The 19,111-nt window shown below is 46.6% G+C and overlaps 1 protein-coding gene and 1 long non-coding RNA gene across 3 annotated transcripts in view; one reads left to right on the forward strand and one right to left on the reverse strand.

Annotated features, from left to right (window-relative positions):
• AMMECR1 (AMMECR nuclear protein 1) overlaps positions 1 to 5,400 on the reverse strand; it is a 122,179-nt gene extending 116,779 nt beyond the window's left edge. For both annotated transcript variants that reach the window (XM_058196528.1, XM_058196527.1), the window contains exon 1: positions 4,952 to 5,400. In XM_058196528.1, the coding sequence (XP_058052511.1) occupies positions 4,952 to 5,400 (449 nt within the window). The remainder of the gene's footprint in view (positions 1 to 4,951) is intronic.
• A 4,296-nt stretch (positions 5,401 to 9,696) lies between these two features.
• On the forward strand, positions 9,697 to 18,158 carry LOC131183892 (uncharacterized). Its single transcript, XR_009151862.1, has 3 exons — positions 9,697 to 15,243; positions 15,397 to 15,566; positions 16,446 to 18,158. It is a non-coding gene; the product is annotated as an uncharacterized LOC131183892 (long non-coding RNA).
• Positions 18,159 to 19,111: the final 953 nt, after the last annotated feature.

A 19,111-nucleotide genomic window follows, 5' to 3' on the forward strand; every position in this document is an offset into this window, starting at 1 on the left:
AGAGAAGATTTGACGAAAGCGGCCAGCAGTATAAAGCTTGCAGCCATGCAGCACTGATGGGCTCCGTCCACTCTTCTAAAAGACACAGTCAATCCCTGGCGGATGGTCATGTTTCAACCACAGAGGCAGCCTAAAGAACTGGGTCTCTGATGAAAGAATTAACTCACAGAACGGCAGAATAAATGCGAAGAATTCAGGGTGGATCTACCAGCTGTATCTTCTAAGTGACACAGCCACAAGACGTGGTCCCACAACTTCATTCCTTAGCAGGAGAGACCCTCCCAACCAGCTGCCGTTCTCCAAAAAGGAGTATGTACCATCTCCACATTCTAATGCTCTGTTTTTCAAAGCGACTGAATATCTTTCATTCTTTCATTTTGTTTTTGCCTTCAATATTTAAAAAAATGTTTTATACAACAGCAAGCTTCGAGATCCCTTCCTACCAATGATGGAATCTCCCTTATCTTCTCCAGCACCTTTTATTCCAACTGCTGTGCCTTCCATTTTGAGTTCACTGTTACAGGAAACAAATCTAATGTGCTCAGCCTGGCACATGAGGGAGCATCAGCAATGAGGTCAATAAACTGGATTAGGAATAGGATAAGGCAACTAATGCTTAGGGGAAAAAATTGCTGAATATTAAAATAGGGTTCCCATGTGGGAGAAGTGATAAAAGAAAGGTGCTGCATAAGAATTGTTGCAATATGGCAGCTGAAATTTTGTAGCCTATACAAAGATCAAAAGCACGCACATTAGAGTAATTAAGAATAACTGTCTTCCCACAAATTGAATGTTTATGCATAATTTACTTTTATCTTTTTTGTGCAAATTTAAAAGCTAGGTAAGATGCAATCTCTCCTGTTTCTCTCCTGTTATAAGTCCAGGGGTTGATTAATATATTTATATTATGTGGATTCTATCCGTAACCCAGATGCAAATGGAAACTACATATCTTCATAAGAAGTGATGTATGGAAGCAGAATCTAGTAATTGTTAAAGCCATGCTATCCTTGATGTTTCATTTCAAAAGGTATTTTTGAAAACACAAAACAGCCAACATTGGACCCGTGTACAACTCTTTAAAGCAGCTATTCTTTTCTCATAGCTTGATGATACATTTATGCCTCCAAGGATTCTGAAACAACTTTTGGAACTGAATAAAAAAAAACTGCAAACCCCTGGGATCTATGTGCCAGTATATGAGAAAAGCATGTATCTTTCTGTCAGAACTAAGGAACACAGCAAATAGGGGGCCTCTGTGGCTCAGGCTGCTAATGCAGTCTGTTATTAACAGCAGCAGCCTGCAATTACTGCAGGTTCTAGTCCCACCAGGCCCAAGGTTGACTCAGCCTTCCATCCTTTATAAGGTAGGTAAAATGAGGACCCAGATTGTTGGGGGCAATAAGTTGACTTTGTATATAAATATACAAATAGAATGAAGACTATTGCTAACATAGTGTAAGCCGCCCTGAGTCTTCGGAGAAGGGCGGGATATAAATGTAATATATATATATATAAATAAATCACTGGTACACTGGTAGACATTCTTTTAGCTTTGTAAAACTGCACCTTTAAATATTCACGGATGCATATACCCGTATTTGCTCATTAGAAATAAATTGTCAGTGTATATAACTATGCAAAAGGAAATTGTATAATGAGAAAAAGTTCTTTCTGGTTACAAAACCTGTAAGCCAGTCAAGACCATCTAAAATGTTCAAAATTTGTAACTGAATTCCCTTGGGGGACACTATAAATTGACCATTAAAAAAAAAAAAGATCTGGTAAGAAATGGCAGAGACCCAAATATTGGTGTAAAGATTTCCTGAAAATAGCTGATTTATTGGATTACAACTTTTTTGCCTATCTCTACCTTACCTTTTATTGGTTTTATTGGTTTAATATTGGTTTAAATATTCTTCTCTTGGCTTGTGGACAATTTGTTGTGTAACTATAAAATTGTGAGATTTAAGCCCCAATTTTAAAAAAGAGCTTGGCTTATTATTAATGCCATGAAAATAATTTCAATCACTTTGCTTTACTACACAGTCCAAGAGTGACTTCTTTACAAGACAGCATCTGCAAGCAAACTAATATATAAAAGATTTCTGACTGACAAAAACTATCAACGAATTTAGGAAGAATGAGAGAGGAAGCACTCTTCCATTTTTAGTTTACAGCAACTATTCTGATAATTTAGTTTTCAAGAAGTGGTTGTTTGTCACATGCCATGTTCATATGGGTGGATCTATTCTAGTCTAGAGAAGGTATACCACCTTTTCTAGCTGTGAAACTGCATTTTCTTGAAATGCTTAAATCTTGATGTCAAGATCAGTCTTTCACTCAAGACCAAAGTAGCCTCTGTGACAGAAAACCTAGATATAAAGTTAGATGTTAAATCATCTCTTAATATGGACTGGCTATTAGGACTGTACTTCACCCATGTCTTTGACTAGTTTTTGTTCCACCTCCAAGTGTTCATTTATGTTTAGGGGATGCGTAGCTGAGTGGCCAAAGGAAGAACTGTGTTCACTGCTGTAATGCAACAAGGTCACACTTTAGGTTAGGAATATATGGGAATGTGAGCTATCACTTTCCCATTGGCAATACCTCCTTTTCTAGGAGACTAACTTGAACCCACATTTCCAGGGGCCAAAAAGACAACACAACACCATGTCTATATTGTAGTCAAGAAAAGTCCACAGACAGGAACACAAGGTTACCAGAAGTCAAACTTCACTTGAAGGCAGTTTTATCCCCATCTCCTATCAACTTTTCAAATTTAACTTCTAGCCTTTTCCCTTGGATCTCTAACTTTTAGTTGTGAGCAGATACAGGAAACACCATCTTTGATGCTTCTATGGTAAGATAAAAGTAAATGTTGTTAGGGTTGGCTTGTTCTTGCATTATGCTATCGTAAAAACTGCCCTGGAAACGGCAGAGTGGACAACATAGAATTTAAAATACAGATTCATGCAGCTACTATAAATAGGAGTAACCCCCCTTGCAAATAGTAAGGCATTAATGAATCACAGGACAGATAGTCCTCAACTTTACAACCACAATAGCGGTTGGTCTGGCCATAAAGTGAGTCATCACATGATTGGACTTGATTTTGTGCCAATTTTTACTGCGGCGTTAAGAAAATCACAGTTATTAAATGAATCCAGCACCCCCAATTAACATTGCTTGTTGGAAACTGGCTGGGAAGGTTACAAATTGCAACTACGCGACCATAGAACCTTGTAACTGGTGGCTCAGTTGCCAAATTCCCAAATTACGATCACATAGTCACAGGTTGTAAATGTAAATGGGATGGTTGTTAAGTCGAGGACTTCTTATACTCTGGAAATCCTTACACAGGGAGTCCTCAGCTTATGACCACTGAGCCCAAAATTTCCCAAGTGAGATTTGCCCCATTTTACAACCTTTCTTGCCACTGTTGTTAATTGAATCACAGAAGCTCTTAAGTTAGTAACATGGTTGTTAAGTGAATCTGGCTTCCCCATTAATGTTGCTTCTCAGAAAGTCACAAAAGGATATCACATGACCCCAGGATACGACACCTGTCATAAATTTGAACAAGTTGTCAAGCATCTGCATTTTGATCACGTGGTTGTAAGCGGAAAAACAGTCACAAATCGCTTTTTTCAGTGCCATTCTAACTTTGAATGATCACTAAATGTAAATTGAGGACTACCTGTACTAATAAATATTTGCCAAGACAGGAGAGATGTCACACTGAAATATGGGGGAGGGGGCAGGGGGAAATTAGTAAGTAGGACATATTTTTTCATATCCTTTTTAACTTTCCACCACAACTACTCTGACACACACACACACACAAACAAGTTGTGCTGGTTTTAGGTCTCAATTCATAACCCTGAGATCATGCAGTAAAAAACAAGTTTTGAAACTATCCAGGCAGGGCAAACATTCTCGAAGAAACCCTGACAGATGGACAACTAGAATCAAGCAACTAATCACATTCCCTAAATTTGGTGAAGTCAGTACCTAAATACCATATTCTCTGATCTCATAGCCCTTCACCATTCTTGCTGATCAAGCATGGAAGGGACCCGAGAGATCTGACAACTCGAAGCAAAAGTTGCACACAAGGGCTGCCACGGGGCTGTGCAAAAGGGCCAGAGGAAATCTTAAAATGTATGAATGACGGCTAAATGAACCCCCCATTCATTCAATGCCAAGTTACACAGACAGCAAGGCAAAAGTGGAGAAAAAACGGATGCTAACCATAAGAGTGGGGAAAGGGTTTGGGTCTCCTACTAGATATTGCTTGCTATAAAGGTAATAATGGGAAATTACCCTGAAAACCTGGCCTCAACTTGAAAAGCTAAGCAGGGCTGCGGATAGGAGACCACTAGGAAATCCCTAGACTGATATTTAAAAACAAACAAAACCTATCCTGGAAAATGACCACAGCACAGCAAGCAGGAAAGCCATAGGGATCCTCTCCAGTCAAGCTCAATGGGTTATTTCTTGGGGGGGCACCCCTGGTGCAGAAGGACCACAGGGGCTTGTGGGAGCCAGTTAAGAAGTTGCTGGGCTACCAGGAGACACCCCAAAACAGGACTTGCCGCAGGGAAAGCCAGCTGCCCCATCAAATGCCAGAGCTGGGAGAGGCCTGCCCCAAAAGAGCAACAGGGAGAAGCAAAGAAACTCAGCCTGGCACGGAGCCAAGGTTTCTGCAGTGGGGGAAGGGGACACCGGGGGGCCACGTGAAGCCCCCACCCAGGAGAGACTGGATCAGGGAGGGTGCCAGCCTCGCGTCTGGGGCAGAAAGACTGGCGTGGGGGGGGTGTCCTCCCTCTTTTCCCCCCGGGGGTCTGGGGGCCCCTCCCGGCCAGCAGGATCGCGGAGGGGGACGGGGGCTACTTACTAGGTCCAGGGCCGCCGCTGGACCGGCGGAAGGGCGGGAGGGGCTACTTACTAGGGGTCGTTGGTGAAGCGGGGGCCCCGCGGGGGCTGGTAGCCGTAGAGGGGACAGTAGAGCACGTCGAAGCAGAAGCAGCACATCTCGGCCGACACCACCATCTTCCTGCAGCCGCCGGGCCCGGCGCGGGGGGACCCCAGCGGCGCGGCGGGGCCCGAGAGGCCGGCGCCGGGGGCCCCTCCGCAGCCGGGCGGGCGCGGCGGAGGCGAGAGGGCGCAGCCGGGGGAGCCCCCCGCCAGCCCCCCGAGGCCGTTGAGGCGCGGGCCGCCCCCGGACGCCGCCCCCGCCGGCAGCGCCCCCGGCTCGCCGCAGCGGGAGCCCCCCCCTCCGCCGCCCGGGCCGGCCGAGCCCGACGGAGGGGAGCTGGAGAGTTTCTGCTTCTTCACCCCGCAGCAGCCCGCCGCCATCTTGGAGCCGTCTCCCCCCACGCAGCGCTTCCGACCCATGGCGGGGGGGGGGGGCGCGCGCCGCGCGGGGGGCGGGGCGTGCGCCGGCCCCGCCTCCTGCCGGGGAAGCCCCGCCTGCGGGGAGGGAGGAGGGGAGCGGAGGGCGGGGCCGGCCAGGGAGGCGGGGAAGGGAAAGGAAGACGGGGGGAGGCGGGGCGGAGGATGCCCAGGGAGGAGGAGGAGGAGGTAAGCAAGGAAGGAGGGGCAATTTGGGGAAGGGGCCGGCGGAGGGACCCCGGAGGAAAGAGGGCAGGAGGAGCCAGGAAAGGAGGGAGGAATTTGGGGAAGGGCGCGGGGAAAGGAGGGATCCCAGCCAAGGGAGGAGGAGGGAGGGAGGCAGGGCCGGCCAGGAGGCAGGAGGAAAGGAAGAAGGGGAGGCGGGGCGGAGGGGCGAGGATGCCCAGGGAGGAGGAGGAGGTAAGCAAGGAGGGAGGAATTTGGGGAAGGGAAAGGAGGGATCCCAGCCAAGGGAGGGAGGGGCGTGGAAAGGGAAGGAGCAGGGCAGAGAAAGGGAGGACAGGAGGAGCACAGGAGACCGGGGGGCGAGCGAGGGGGACAGGACGAGAGAGAAAGTGATGGAGAAAGAAAAAGCCGTTAGTAACTCGCAAGTCAGCTCTCCCCCAGGTTTCTTTCTTCCACCCCTTGACCAGCTTCTCCCCCCTCCCTCGAAGGGCCGGTTCCTCCTCTGGGTTGGGGGTCTCTGCTGGAGGCAGGCCTTTTGGGTGGGGGGCGCTTACTCGGGATCCCGATTTTATCGAGGATCTCTCCAGCGGGGACCCCTCGCCCTGCAAGAAGCCGGAGCGGCCCTTCCCAGGACCCCCTTGGCTTGCGAGGTGGGTAGGAGGAGGTGGTCAGCGAAGGGAGGCGGGGGGGGGGGGCTGCCCGCGTTTGAGTCCACTGGAAGACCCGCCGGCTTCGCAGCCCTTCACCAGCCCGTCCCCCCCAAACCCGGGACGGAGTCGGATCGGAGTTTTTGCCTAAGCGGAGGGAAACCGGCCAAACTCCCCCGACCTGTCCTTGCAACGCTCGCCAAGAGGATTTGGGGCGAGGGGCTTTGGCTGGCTTCGCTGGATTTGCCTCTAACCAGGGATAAACAGCCTTCGCCGCCCGAACCTTCAGTTGCCCAACCGGTGCCGCCGAAAACGTCGGGTTGGCGATTTCAAAACCGGTCGGGTGAGGCGGGCAGGAGCTCCAAGGTATAATTATTATACGGCGTTGCTTCCTCGCAACCCGACCTGACAAGATGCCCCCATTCTTTTTGGGAATGCCCTGCCTGGCACCAGCCCTCATCCGTGACATCCAGAACTGCGGCCTATGCATGGGGAAAAAAATAGATATATTGTACAGGTAGTGCTTTACTTAAAAACCACAACTGAGCCCAAAATTTATGTTGCTAGGTGAGAAATTTGTTAAATGAGTTTTGCCCCATTTTACGACTTTTCTTGCCCAATTTATTAACTGAATCAATGCAGTTGTTAAATTAGTAACTTGGAACAGTTATTAAATGAACTATTGTAAGTCAAGGACTCCAGTTCATTTAGTGACATTCAAAGTTACATCGACACTGAAAAAAAGTAACTTATGACCGTTTTTCACATTTATGACTGTTGCAACATCCCCATGGTCACATGATCAAAATTCAGATGCTTGGCAACTGACTCATTTTTATGATGCTTATAGTGTCCAAGGGTCATGTGATCCACCTTTTATAACCTGATAAGCAAAGTCAATAAGCCAGATTCACTTAACAACCGTGTTACTAACTTAACAACTGCAATGATTCACTTAAGAACTGTGACAAGATTGCAAAATGGGGCAAAAGTCACTTAACAAATATTTCACTTAGCAACAGGAATTTTTGCCTCAATTATAGCCATACATCAAGGACTACTTGTATAGATTGCAACAATAACACATGGAAGTATTTATTTATTTATTTATTTCGATTTTTATACCGCCCTTCTCCCGAAGGACTCAGGGCGGTGTACAGCCAAGTAAAAATACAGTATATACAGATTAAAAGAAATTAAAAGAAAACATATTATATTGTGGCCGAAAATTTAAAACAATTTAAAATCTTAAAATATAAATAACCCCAATAAAAATTTTAGTCCAGTCCCGCTTGAATAAATAGGTGCGTTTTCAGCTCACGGCAAAAAGTCCGAAGATCAGGCACTTGACGTAAACCAGGGGGAAGTTCATTCCAAAGCGTAGGAGCTCCAACAGAGAAGGCCCTTCCCCTGGGGGCCGCCAACCGACATTGCTTGGCGGACGGCACCCTGAGAAGGCCCTCTCTGTGTGAGCGTACGGGTCGGTGGGAGGCAAAAGGTAACAGCAGGCGGTCCCGTAGCAGTTTCTAGCAGGTCTGGCTGGTCTCTGAAGAGGGTTGACCCTGGTCATTGCTGGGAGTGGAGGCCTCTTACAAGCCAGAGTGGAAACTTCAGAAGGAGGCGAGGGTAAACCCCTTCCGGAGGCTGCCCTGGGAACTGAATATGCTGTCAACAGACTCCACTCGAGGGAGAATCTCTGGAAACTCCTGGGTGAGCCAGTTTAGTTGCTAAGGAGCCAGGTTAGAAACCTGGGGACCATGAGTTGTGGTTCTGCCTGACTCATGAAAGCTGGCTGGGTGACTCTGGGCCAATCATCAGGAGACTGTGAATTCTAGTCCCATCTAAGGCATAAAAGCCAGCTAAGTGACTTTGGTCCAGTCACCAGAAGTCAGTGCGTTCTACACCTGCCTTGGGATGAGAGTCAGGTGAGTTTGGGCCAATCACCACAAGGCTCTTGGGTTCTAATTCTGTCTTAGGCATGAAAGCCAGCGAGGTGATTCTTGGCTCTAGTGCAGCCTTAGACATGAAAGCTGGCTGGGTGACTCTGGGTCAATCATCAGGAGACTGTGAATTCTAGTCCCATCTAAGGCATAAAAGCCAGCTAAGTGACTTTGGGCCAGTCACCAGAAGTCAGTGCGTTCTACACCTGCCTTGGGATGAGAGTCAGGTGAGTTTGGGCCAATCACCACAAGGCTCTTGGGTTCTAATTCTGTCTTAGGCATGAAAGCCAGCGAGGTGATTCTTGGCTCTAGTGCAGCCTTAGACATGAAAGGTGGCTGGGTGACTTTGGGCCAATCACCAGGAGACTATGAGTTCTAGTTCCACCTAAGCCATAAAAGTCAGCTGGGTGACTTTGGGCCAGTCCTTCTCTCTTTCAGCCCAGTCCACGTCATGTTGGGTGCTGCCAAGCGCTCGAATTTCGATCATGTGACCATGGAGATGCTGCACTGGTCGTAAATGTGAAAATCAGTCAAGTTACTTTTTTCAGTGCTGTTTTAAATTTGAACGGTCACTAAACAAATGGTTGTAAGTTGAGGATTACCTGTATAATATAGCATAATATGTATAATATATTGTCTTTCCAATGCAATATATCAGTGCTGGCAATTTTTTTAAATGCTGGAGTTGCCTATTTAATTTAATCTCTATATTATGTAACTTAGTCTACCTTAATGTATTCTTTTATGCTTTCCTTTATCTTTTTTTTGGTCTGTTTTGACTTTGGGACTTGCATTGCTGTTGTTGTTTAGTCTCAGACTGTAAATAAGACTCAATCCATCAGTGCAGAAAAGATGTCAAAGGCTTTGAAAGTCATAAAGTGACTTTTTCCCCCCAAAGGAGATTGCTCAAAATTATAAAACTCATCACTCAGAGGAATGTAAAGGTCAGCCACAGAATCCATCATTCTGTCTCAAGCTGTAAAAGTTCATGCATTTGCAGTAAAATAAAAGAATCTGTAAAGAACAGTTTCGACAGCGGGATATGGAAAAGTTAGATACTATCACACAAATGTGTGACTTTTTGGTTTACTGAGTCTTCTAAAAACATGCAGACTACTTCAGAACATTAATGTTGAAATACAGATAAAATTCCAACAGGAATTTTAAACAGGATTTTAAAAATCCTGTTTGTGACAAGCAGAACAATCAGATCCAACATCAAGAGCTCCATTAGCTATTTTATTGCTCAAGCCTACAAGACATCAGGTTCCAGGATGATGTATTTTATGTTATTTAAGTAATTCATACAACCATCCATCTCTCTCTAGGGTCCCCAACCTCTGGGCCATGGTTCTGCATTTGCGAGGAATCTAGGTTGCATGTGAAACCATTTTCCTGCTGGGGGACTCGTGACTCCAGCCATGGGTAGTACTCTGTCCTGTAGCTCTATGGACCCGGTTGAAGTTGAAGAGACACCACGCCCCTTCTGCTGGCTCTCCCAGTTTCAACTCAGTCCAGAGCTTATCGGACATATTGTGGGTTGCTCCTCAGCAGGCTTTTGCTGAGGATTGGAGGTTTGAATTATTTTAAGTGATTTTAATTTAATTATTAGTTTTTCATTTTCGGGGATTTATTTATTTATTTATTTATTTTATCAATCTGATCAGCTGGGCTGCGGTTTCAGCGGCCGCCTTTAGAGAGTGTGCCTCACCGCGGGGGGACTTTTTGGCGGTGGTTTCAGCCACGGGGTGCCGACGGCTTGGTGTTGGACACAGGGGAGCCCCAGGGACATTCGGGGGGTCTCCCCTTGGATCATCGCACTGGTGGGAGACAGCCAGGGGTCCCGAGGCAATTTTTTAAAAGTTAAGTCTTTTAAAAAGTTAAAGCTGTGTTTCAGCTTGTCGCGGAGCTATTACAGCAGCGCGAAGCTGCAGGGTTCCCAGGAAAAGCCTAAGCTGCAACGGGCCACCTCTCTCCCTCTGGACAACAGGAAGTATGGGAGAGGGTGGCAGATTTAGTCCCACGGCAGGTTCTGCGCGCAGATAAATTTTGCACCAATTGAAGAGCTGTTTTTGGGGGCAGCCGGGCTCGGTGGCCATTTCGGATATTATTGTGGTTCTGGCTGTTTTTGGGGGTCCGGTTTCGGCCTCTCAGCCATCAGTGGAGCATTTGGAAAAATTAACCAGCTCCTAAGGCCAAAAAGCAGCCGGGTCAGGCTACTGCGGCCTGGAATTACTCTAGCATTTAACACAGATTTTTACAGCATTGTTTCAGAACATTTTGCTGGTTCCTGCAACTGATTGGGGATTTTACCCTCTATCAACTCCAAAAAGCAGCTGATCCCGGCTGGCTGGAGTAGAAGGCGGACAGTGGAAGCAGATCTTTGCTGTGAGTTGGCTGGCGATTTCGCGGTCACATTACATTATCAGCAATTCACATATTATTCCCTATGGCGTTGGGGGGAGCCTTCCCACTCTCAGGGGATCTCTGGCAGCACTTTCAGTCGTTCTCAATATAGTACCAGAAGGGTTAGCAAGTGCCCTTCCAAGGCACAAGAGAAGGCAGAGAAGAGGCTTCAGGAAGTCTTAGAGAGACAAATACAAAGGCGCCTAAAAGCGGCGGATAAGAGAAAACATATATCTGTACAGGCGGTGGTTCACCAGGAAATGGCCTCAGCAGACAGGTCATTGTCACCTGCCCCTTCAGCAGTAGATCACCAGACAGGAGACTTGTCACCAGCCCATGGAGAGGGCGAGCAGACAGGGTCGGTTGAGCCTATTCCTCCCCCAGCAATGGTAACAGCTGCACCGGTAGTCAGTGAGGCAGCAACCACGGATACAGAGATGTCGCAGATGGTGCAGCAATGGATTGCTGCGGTGGTACAAAGGGGTTTTAAAGCAGGGAGGCAGCTCAACAGGAAGGCCTCTAAAAGGACGGAAGAGGCATCCAGACAAAAGGCTCAGGTGGTCGCTCAGGTGGTTAGACAGGAGGAGTTAACTTCTGATTCATCAGGGGCAGATTCTGGTTCTGGTTCCGAAGAATCCCGCTCGACGGAAGAGGGAGAGTGGGAACAGGAGTTGTCAGATGAGGAAGGAGAGTTGTCAGACCAACCTGTGTTTAAAGGGTTGTTTTGCCCTCATCTTTTTAAGCCCCTCCTACTTCCACTAAACAGGGGGCACTGTCAGTACCCACCGACAGGGACGCTATGCAGGATCCAGCTGAGCTTCTGTTTTCAGAACCGGCCGTGGAGGCAGAGACCATTCCTGCTCCACAATTGGTTTTGGATGTTATCCAAAAACAGTGGGACTTTTTAGGCGCTCTTCAGAATCTGACATCCCATGATCGATGATTTTATAATCCGTCACCAACCCTGGCAGAGCTACTTAAGGTTCCGAAGGTGGATGAACCAGTGTTAGCCTTATCATTGTCATCAGCCACGTTGGCGGAACCAGAAGAGGTGCTGAAGCCAGACGACCGTAAGTTGGAGTTGGCTCTCAAACGGGCACACGAGGCAGCTGCCTGAGGGATCAAGGTGGCTATGGCCGCTTCCTTTTTCACCAGAGCCTCGCTACTGTGGCTTAAGCAGATGCAGGATAAGGTTCCAGCGACGGAGATGAGGGTCCACCAGGACTTCAATAAGATTGTGGCAGCAGCAGAATACACCGCTGACGCCATCTTGGCCTCTGCCAAATTTGGGGCAAGGGCCATAGCTTCCACAGTCATGACCAGATGACTTCTGTGGCTAAAAACTTGGCAGGCTGACATAAAACGCAGGTGGAGGCTGTCCTCAGTTTCCTTTAAGGGTTCTAAGTTATTTGGAGCAGCATTAGATCCTTTGTTGTCTGAGCCAAAAGACAAGAAGGTTTTGCCTGCGATAGGACGTAGGATGGAGACATGGATGTATACATCCTTTAAAAGGCCTTATTTTCATTCCTATGGGGGATCTGGAGGTTTTAGAAACCAGAGAACTGGGTTTCAAGGCCAGTCGGGGCAGGCAGGTCAGTTTTCCCATTCAGGATCAGGGTTCCAAGACAGGAATAGGTATAGGGCTCAACCCAAGCATCCTTTCCAAGGAGGAAACAATCGTTCCTTTCATTGGAACTGCTGACTACAGGGAAGAGGCTACCATTGGTGGCCGGTTAGGCCTGTTTGCGGGCCAATGGGAGGCCATGACCACCAACGCTTGGGTAAGGAAGACCATTTCATCAGGTCTCTCTCTGGAATTCTTTGCAGTACCTCCGAAGGTTTTTATACGCTGTCCTGTGTCTCGGGACACAGCAAAGCGAGAGCTCATGGACACCGTTATTAACCATTTGGCAGATACAAGAGCAGTGGAGCCCATCCCACAATCAGAGCAGGGAGACAGGTATTACTCAATGCTATTTGTTATTCAAAAGCCCTCGGGTGGACTGCGACCAATTCTGAACCTAAAAGGTCTAAACAGGTTTTTGAGGTATCAGAGGTTCAAGATGCACTCTCTCCGATCAGTTCTGCAGAATGTTCAGAGGGGGGACTTCTTGACCTCCATCAATCTCATGGAAGCTTAACTTCACGTCCTGATTCATCAAGAGCACCGACAGTATCTGAGGTTCTGTTACAATGGACAGCATCTACAGTACCAAGCCCTACCTTTTGGTCTGGCGTCAACTCCCAGAGTCTTCACGAAGATCTTAGCTGCACTGGGGGCTTCCCTACGGACCAGGCCCATTCGCCTTCAGGCTTACCTGGATGATATTTTGGTGCAGTCCACGTCCAGGGAGGCAGCGACAGAAGATCTCAGGGTGACTATCCAATGCCTAGAAGCTCATGGCTTTTCCATAAATCTCAAGAAAAGTCATTTCTCACCATCAAACTGTCTATTACATCTGGGGGCCATCATAGACACACTCAGTTGTCAGGTGTTCCTATCTCCAGAGAGACTAGACAATATCAGGATCCTGATCGATCAGATGAGGCCAGCCAGACGGGTGTCACTAGCACAGCTTTTGACTCTGTTGGGCAAGACGATTTCTTGCATAGGGATTGTCCCTTGGGCCAGGTTTCACGCCGGACCCCTGCAGTGGTTCATGGTGCCATTTCAGAAGTCAGGGCGAGCCACTTCCAGGGCCAAGGTCAGGATTCCGGGTCCAGTCAGGTCATCACTCCGCTGGTGGAAGTCAAGGCAGATGTCCAGGGGCTGTCTATTTGTAGACTAAGAGTGGATAAGAGTGACTACAGATGCCAGTCTCTTAGGCTGGGGGGTTCATTGCCTGACTCAAGTAGCCCAAGGGAGCTGGTCCAGGTCAGAGACAAGAAGAAGCATAAATTGGCTGGAACTGAGAGCAGCCTGGCTGGCGCTCATAAGGTTCAAGCATCTCCTCAAGCACCGGCATGTGTTGCTCATGACCGACAATACCACAGTCAAGGCCCATATCAACAGACAAGGGGGGACGAGGTCCAGGAGTCTGATGGCAGAGACGACAGTTCTTTGTCACTGGGCAGAGCACAATCTAGCTTCCCTCAGAGCAGAGCATATAGCAGGGACGGACAATGTTAGGGCAGATTGGCTAAGCAGGGCACTCAAAGACAACTCGGAGTGGCGTCTGCTACCAGAACTGTTCGAGGAGATTGCGACAAGATTCGGTTGGCCGATGCTCAACCTTTTTGCATCGTCCAGGAACAGTCAGCTGCCCCAGTTTTTCTCCCTATTTCCAGACCAGGGAGCAGAGGGAGTCGATGTCCTTCATTGCAGGTGGCCACAGGGTCTCTAGTATGCCTTTCTACCTCTTCCTCTATTGTCACAAGTGCTGAGCAGAATTGTGCAGTTCAGAGTGGAAGTGATTTTTATTGCTCCCCACTGGCCCAGGCGCCTGTGGTTCACGGATCTGATGAATTTGTCCAGGGCACCACCATGGAGGATACCATCAGACAGGGTTGCTCTCAGCCAGGGACCGATCCTGCATCCAGAGCCTTAGTGGCTACAGTTGACCGCTTGGCGATTGAGCGGAAGCTTCTGGAAGGGAGGAACTTCTCCTCAGCAGTGATCGAGACTTTGCAAGCAGCCAGACGTCCATCCATGAGGCGTATTTATGACTCTACCTGGCGTACATTCAGTAGGTGGTGTTCAGACTGGAGAATCAGACTAGAATTAAGATACCACAACTCTTGGAATTTTTACAAGCAGGGTTAGAGAGGGACTCCCCCCCAGCTACCCTGCATAGACAAGTTGCAGCTATTGCATCAGTATTAGCTGTGGGAAACAGGCTCTCAGTGACACAAGATCTAGAGGTAAGGCTTTTCCTAAAGTGGGGGGGGGGACTAATTTATGGCCAGCACTAGTTCACCGATATCCCACCTGGGACCTTCAAAAAGTTTTGCAGGCCCTCACCAGGGAACCATTTGAGCCTCTCAGGACAGTGAGTCTGCGTTTCCTGACTTATAAGACAGTTTTTCTAGTGGCCATTACATCGGCCAGAAGGATATCTGAACTGGCCGCACTTTCGGTGCAATAAAATTTGTGCATTTTCCATTCAAACCGGGTGGTTTTAAGGTTAGACCCAGCCTTTATGCCAAAGATAAATTCCTAGTTCCACAAGGCTCAGGAATTAGTGCTTCTGGATTTCTGCCCTGCTCCCTCACATGACAGAGAACGGGTCTGGCACAAACTGGATGTACGATGGGCCTTAAGAATATATATAAAACGGACCCGGGCATTCAGATGCATGGAGGCTCTTTTTGTCTCATATTTACCAACTGCAGTGGGACAAAAACTTAGTGCTTCAGCGATGGGCAGATTACTACGTGCTACGATTGCTCATGCCTACGAGGCGCAGTCATTACCATGTCCCAGAGCGGTGACGGCTCATTCAACTAGGAGTGCGGCCACAACAGCGGCCTGGGAGACACAGGCATCAGTCGAGGAACTCTGCAGAGCAGTGACGTGGTCGACTCCGTCACCTTTCATCCATCATTATCGTCTCGACACTTACGCCTCAGCGGAGGCTGCATTTGGTCATCGGGTACTACAACAGGTATTGGAGATGCCGGCCGGAGGTGACCAGACGATGTCTCACCCATAAGGACTGTCAGCTTTGGTAAGTCCCATGGCTGGAGTCACGAGTCACCCAGCAGGAAAAGGGGGTATTGGTCCTACTTGATACACCCATTTTCTATGGGGGAGGAGTGACTCCAGCCCCACCCTAAAACTGGGGTCTGATCAGGGGGACGTCCGTGGGGTGTCTTTATAGGTGCGGTAGTGGCATAGTATCCTCTGACCTTGAGGGACGTCGTTGAAACTGGGAGAGTCAGCAGAAGGGGCGTGGTGTCTCTTCAACCTCAACCCGGTCCATAGAGCTACAGGACAGAGTACTACCCATGGCTGGAGTCACTTCTCCTCCTCAGAAAATGGGTGTATTAGGTAGGACCAACACTCTTTCTCCTCTCCTTTCCCTCCCCCCACACCCCAGGAGTCCATGGAAAAATTGTCTTCCACAAAATTGGTCCCTGGTGCCAGAAAGGTTGGGGACCACTGCTCTAGGTCTGCTTCTCAACTTTGGCAACTCTTTCCAAAGATGTCTGGAATTCACCTCCCAGAATTCCCTAGCCAGCATGGATGGCTGGGTGGGGAATTCTGGGAATTGAAGTCCAGACATTTTAATATTGCAGGGTTGAGAAACACTGCTCTAGATGATATATTAAAAGTTAAATTCCAGAAAACAGTAACACAATTTATAGAACTATCTTTCAAACCAAACTAAACAGCCATAATGTAATACACACCTGAGACCAACAAATTGTTCCACTTCAAATCACTGAAAAAGTAACTAAACTATTTCTAAACCAACTACTTGGCCCAAATGCCAGGAACTATAACCCAAACATCTTTTCAACGGGATAAACTTATCCTTCTCTTAATTCCACCCACAACAATCAAAAGGTGCTCAGCTTTTGTGGGGTGTGTTTGTTTGTGAGGAATCATTATTTATTTATGTGAAAAGCCCTCCTGATTACCAAAACTCTGGACAGCTTAAATAAACAACTGTTAGAGGAGTTATTTATTTTAAACACCATGATCCTAAATTAATATTGCAGAGCTAAAACAGGGCCCCAGGACAGCTGTACTGTTTGAAATACTCATTTGAATGTACAGCATAAATAAATCCAAATGAAGGGAGATTCCCAGAGGAATCTCTTTAGTTTCTGAGCTACTGAAAAATGCTGTGTTTCTGTTTATCCTACTTAGGCTTTAAAACGCAAGGCTGCGTATGCTCGAAGTATTGTGTTTCTTTTCCATCAGGTTGGCAAACTGGTTTTGGCTTTGCTGCTTGCCAAGCCTGTTTACTCATTCTTTGGACTCAAGGCGAAATTATGCATCTTCCTCCAATTTTGCTCCATAATAGCAACCCTGAGAGTAAAGAGGTTTGTCTTGAACTGCAGTGACACCCAATTGCCTTCCAGCCAGTGGTGGGATTCAAATAATTTAACAACTGGTTCTCTGCCCTCATGATTTCTTCCAACAACCAGTTCACCAAACTGCTCAGAAAGTTAACAACCAGTTTTCCCGAAGTGGCGTGAACTGGCTGAATCCCACCATTGCGTCCAGCCCTGTAATTCACATCAGAAGCTCTAGAGTAACACATGTTAACACTCAAGTCCATGAGAAATGGGGGTTGCATTGCTACCCTCTTTTTATCACTTGTGAGACTTGCAAAGTGGAGGGACAAAGTTCATGCTTGCTGAGTCAAAATTTTACCTCATATGGCAGGAAACCAGAACTAAAGCCACAAACATCCAGAACTGTCACTGATCCAATTGCAAAGAGAGTTAGGAAATGGGAGCTATCTATACAAGAGGAGTGAACCATAGCCAAAAAATGAAAGAGAAGAGGGGGCATAAAAACAGTATTTTTCAATTCCCCCTCTCCCTCTTTGTATTTTAGTTTTGCCTATAGATCCAAAGATGTCTTTTGCATTTGCTAAGACTGGCCAGTGAAGATTAGAAAAGTATTTACCGATCTTATAAGATTAGTTGGATCATACCCCTTGCTACACCCCAAATCTTTAGAATCGAACTGCAACATCAATGTACAATACCTGGACAAATAAATCGTATTGTGACTCAAGGCAATGGCCTGGTTCATACATCATTTCAGGCAACAGCTCAGATGCCACAATATTCTCATTTTCAGCCTAGAGTGGTAGGTGAACTTAAACATTTATATTTATGAAGAGATTATGGATATGGAGCAGTATTTACATGATAGCCTTCCTGCAGTTGTAGCCAAACATGATACAAACATTATAGAACATCGTGGTATGGAAAATTTAAGAATCAGAAGTTATGCCTTAAGTGTTAGTAAGGATTAACAGGTATATCTGATCTCAGGGTGGATTTGATTGAAATCAACTCGATTTAAATCATAATTTTTAATGAGCAACTGTCATCTCTGTCCAACAGCAGCTCCTCCAACCTGTTGTTGACTCACTGACAGTCCCATTCACTTTAATGGGACGGCTGGTGATGCGGCAGTGACACAACAAGGTGAGGGACATGGCAGGTAGCAGGTGAATGGATGCCAGCTAACAGGCACAGCTATGATGGATCTGAAAAGACAGGTGCTCTTTAAATGTAACGACTCATTCTTGCTGGTATTAGAATCTTTTATATTATTATTTGCAAACAAAATGAAGGTTTCCTATTTAGCTTGCAGAGCTTGGATTCATTGAATGAGTTTACCAAAAATATAAATATTGCAGAATATACAGCCTCATGCTACATTACTAAGCTCCATTTCCTGCTGAATAAACTAAATTATCAATGTATATTAAATAGAAAACTAAATTTTTTAACTCCAAAAGCATTTTATTAAAATAAATTTGATAAAAATAAAAAAAATCTGATTTAAATTTTTAAAAATCCAATTTTTATTTTTATTTTTAAAAAACATCGATTTTTATTTACACTGTCTGATCTTTATTTGAGGGGAGGAACCTTCTAAATTCATCCCACCCCAAACCAGACACTTCGCTGCTAAATTTTTTTGTAGCGCTATCAGGACGAGGTTCTGTGGGACAAAGCAACAGCAGAGCCATTACACTTTTATCTTCTGAAAGTATGGTGCCTCTTTGGATATTCTCAACCATCCAAGCCATGGTTGTCCCAAAGGTACTTTTTCCAAAAGGCAACTGAACTTTCTTGGTTTTTTCCTTGAAAATGTTTCACTTCTCATCCAAGAAGCTTCTTCACTCAAGATGTAAATGCAAGAACCAAAGAAGAGCCACAGATCTTCCCCAAACATTTACAACAATCCCACACACACTTCAAGTAGAAGCAGTTAGCACAGAATGGCCAAGGAGTGGTGGATTGAGTGACAATCTGTCACTCTTCCAAAATTATGGGCTGTGAAGTGGCTGCCTTGTCAAAGATGGAGCCCCCAAAATTAACAGGCATGAGATGGTAACAAAGAGATGGAGACACTTCTAATTCTTCATGGCCATCTCATGGACATATGGGGATTGCCATTCAGATTTGGTAGCACTGGTTCAATGATCTGCTCCATCTTGGCTCTGGGTCTATCATAAAATGATGAAGAACTGTCCCTCTTTTTATCCTGAAGGTGCTTTTCCAAAGGCAACTGAGCTATCTTGGTTTTTTTCCTTGAAAACATTTCACTTTTAATCCAAGAAGCTCCTTCAGTTCTTCCATTCATGGGACAGCTATGACCTGGATGACTGAGAATCTCCATGAGACCTGTCCCTCTTTTTCAAAGGGCCAACCCAACTAAAGTTGCTTTCTGTTGCTGCTTAGAAACATCCTAGTAAATCCGAGATATGACCGTGATGAGTATTCAGATGGATGGTTCTATTTCTGCCCCTGATTTTAACAGGTAGGTTTCCTCTAGGAAGGTGCCCAATTTAATCTCAGATAATCCCAGGATCAACACTTTGGAGTATTGTATGGTCC

The sequence above is a fragment of the Ahaetulla prasina genome, chromosome 11 (assembly GCF_028640845.1).
Source record: "Ahaetulla prasina isolate Xishuangbanna chromosome 11, ASM2864084v1, whole genome shotgun sequence".
Taxonomy (NCBI): domain Eukaryota; kingdom Metazoa; phylum Chordata; class Lepidosauria; order Squamata; family Colubridae; genus Ahaetulla; species Ahaetulla prasina.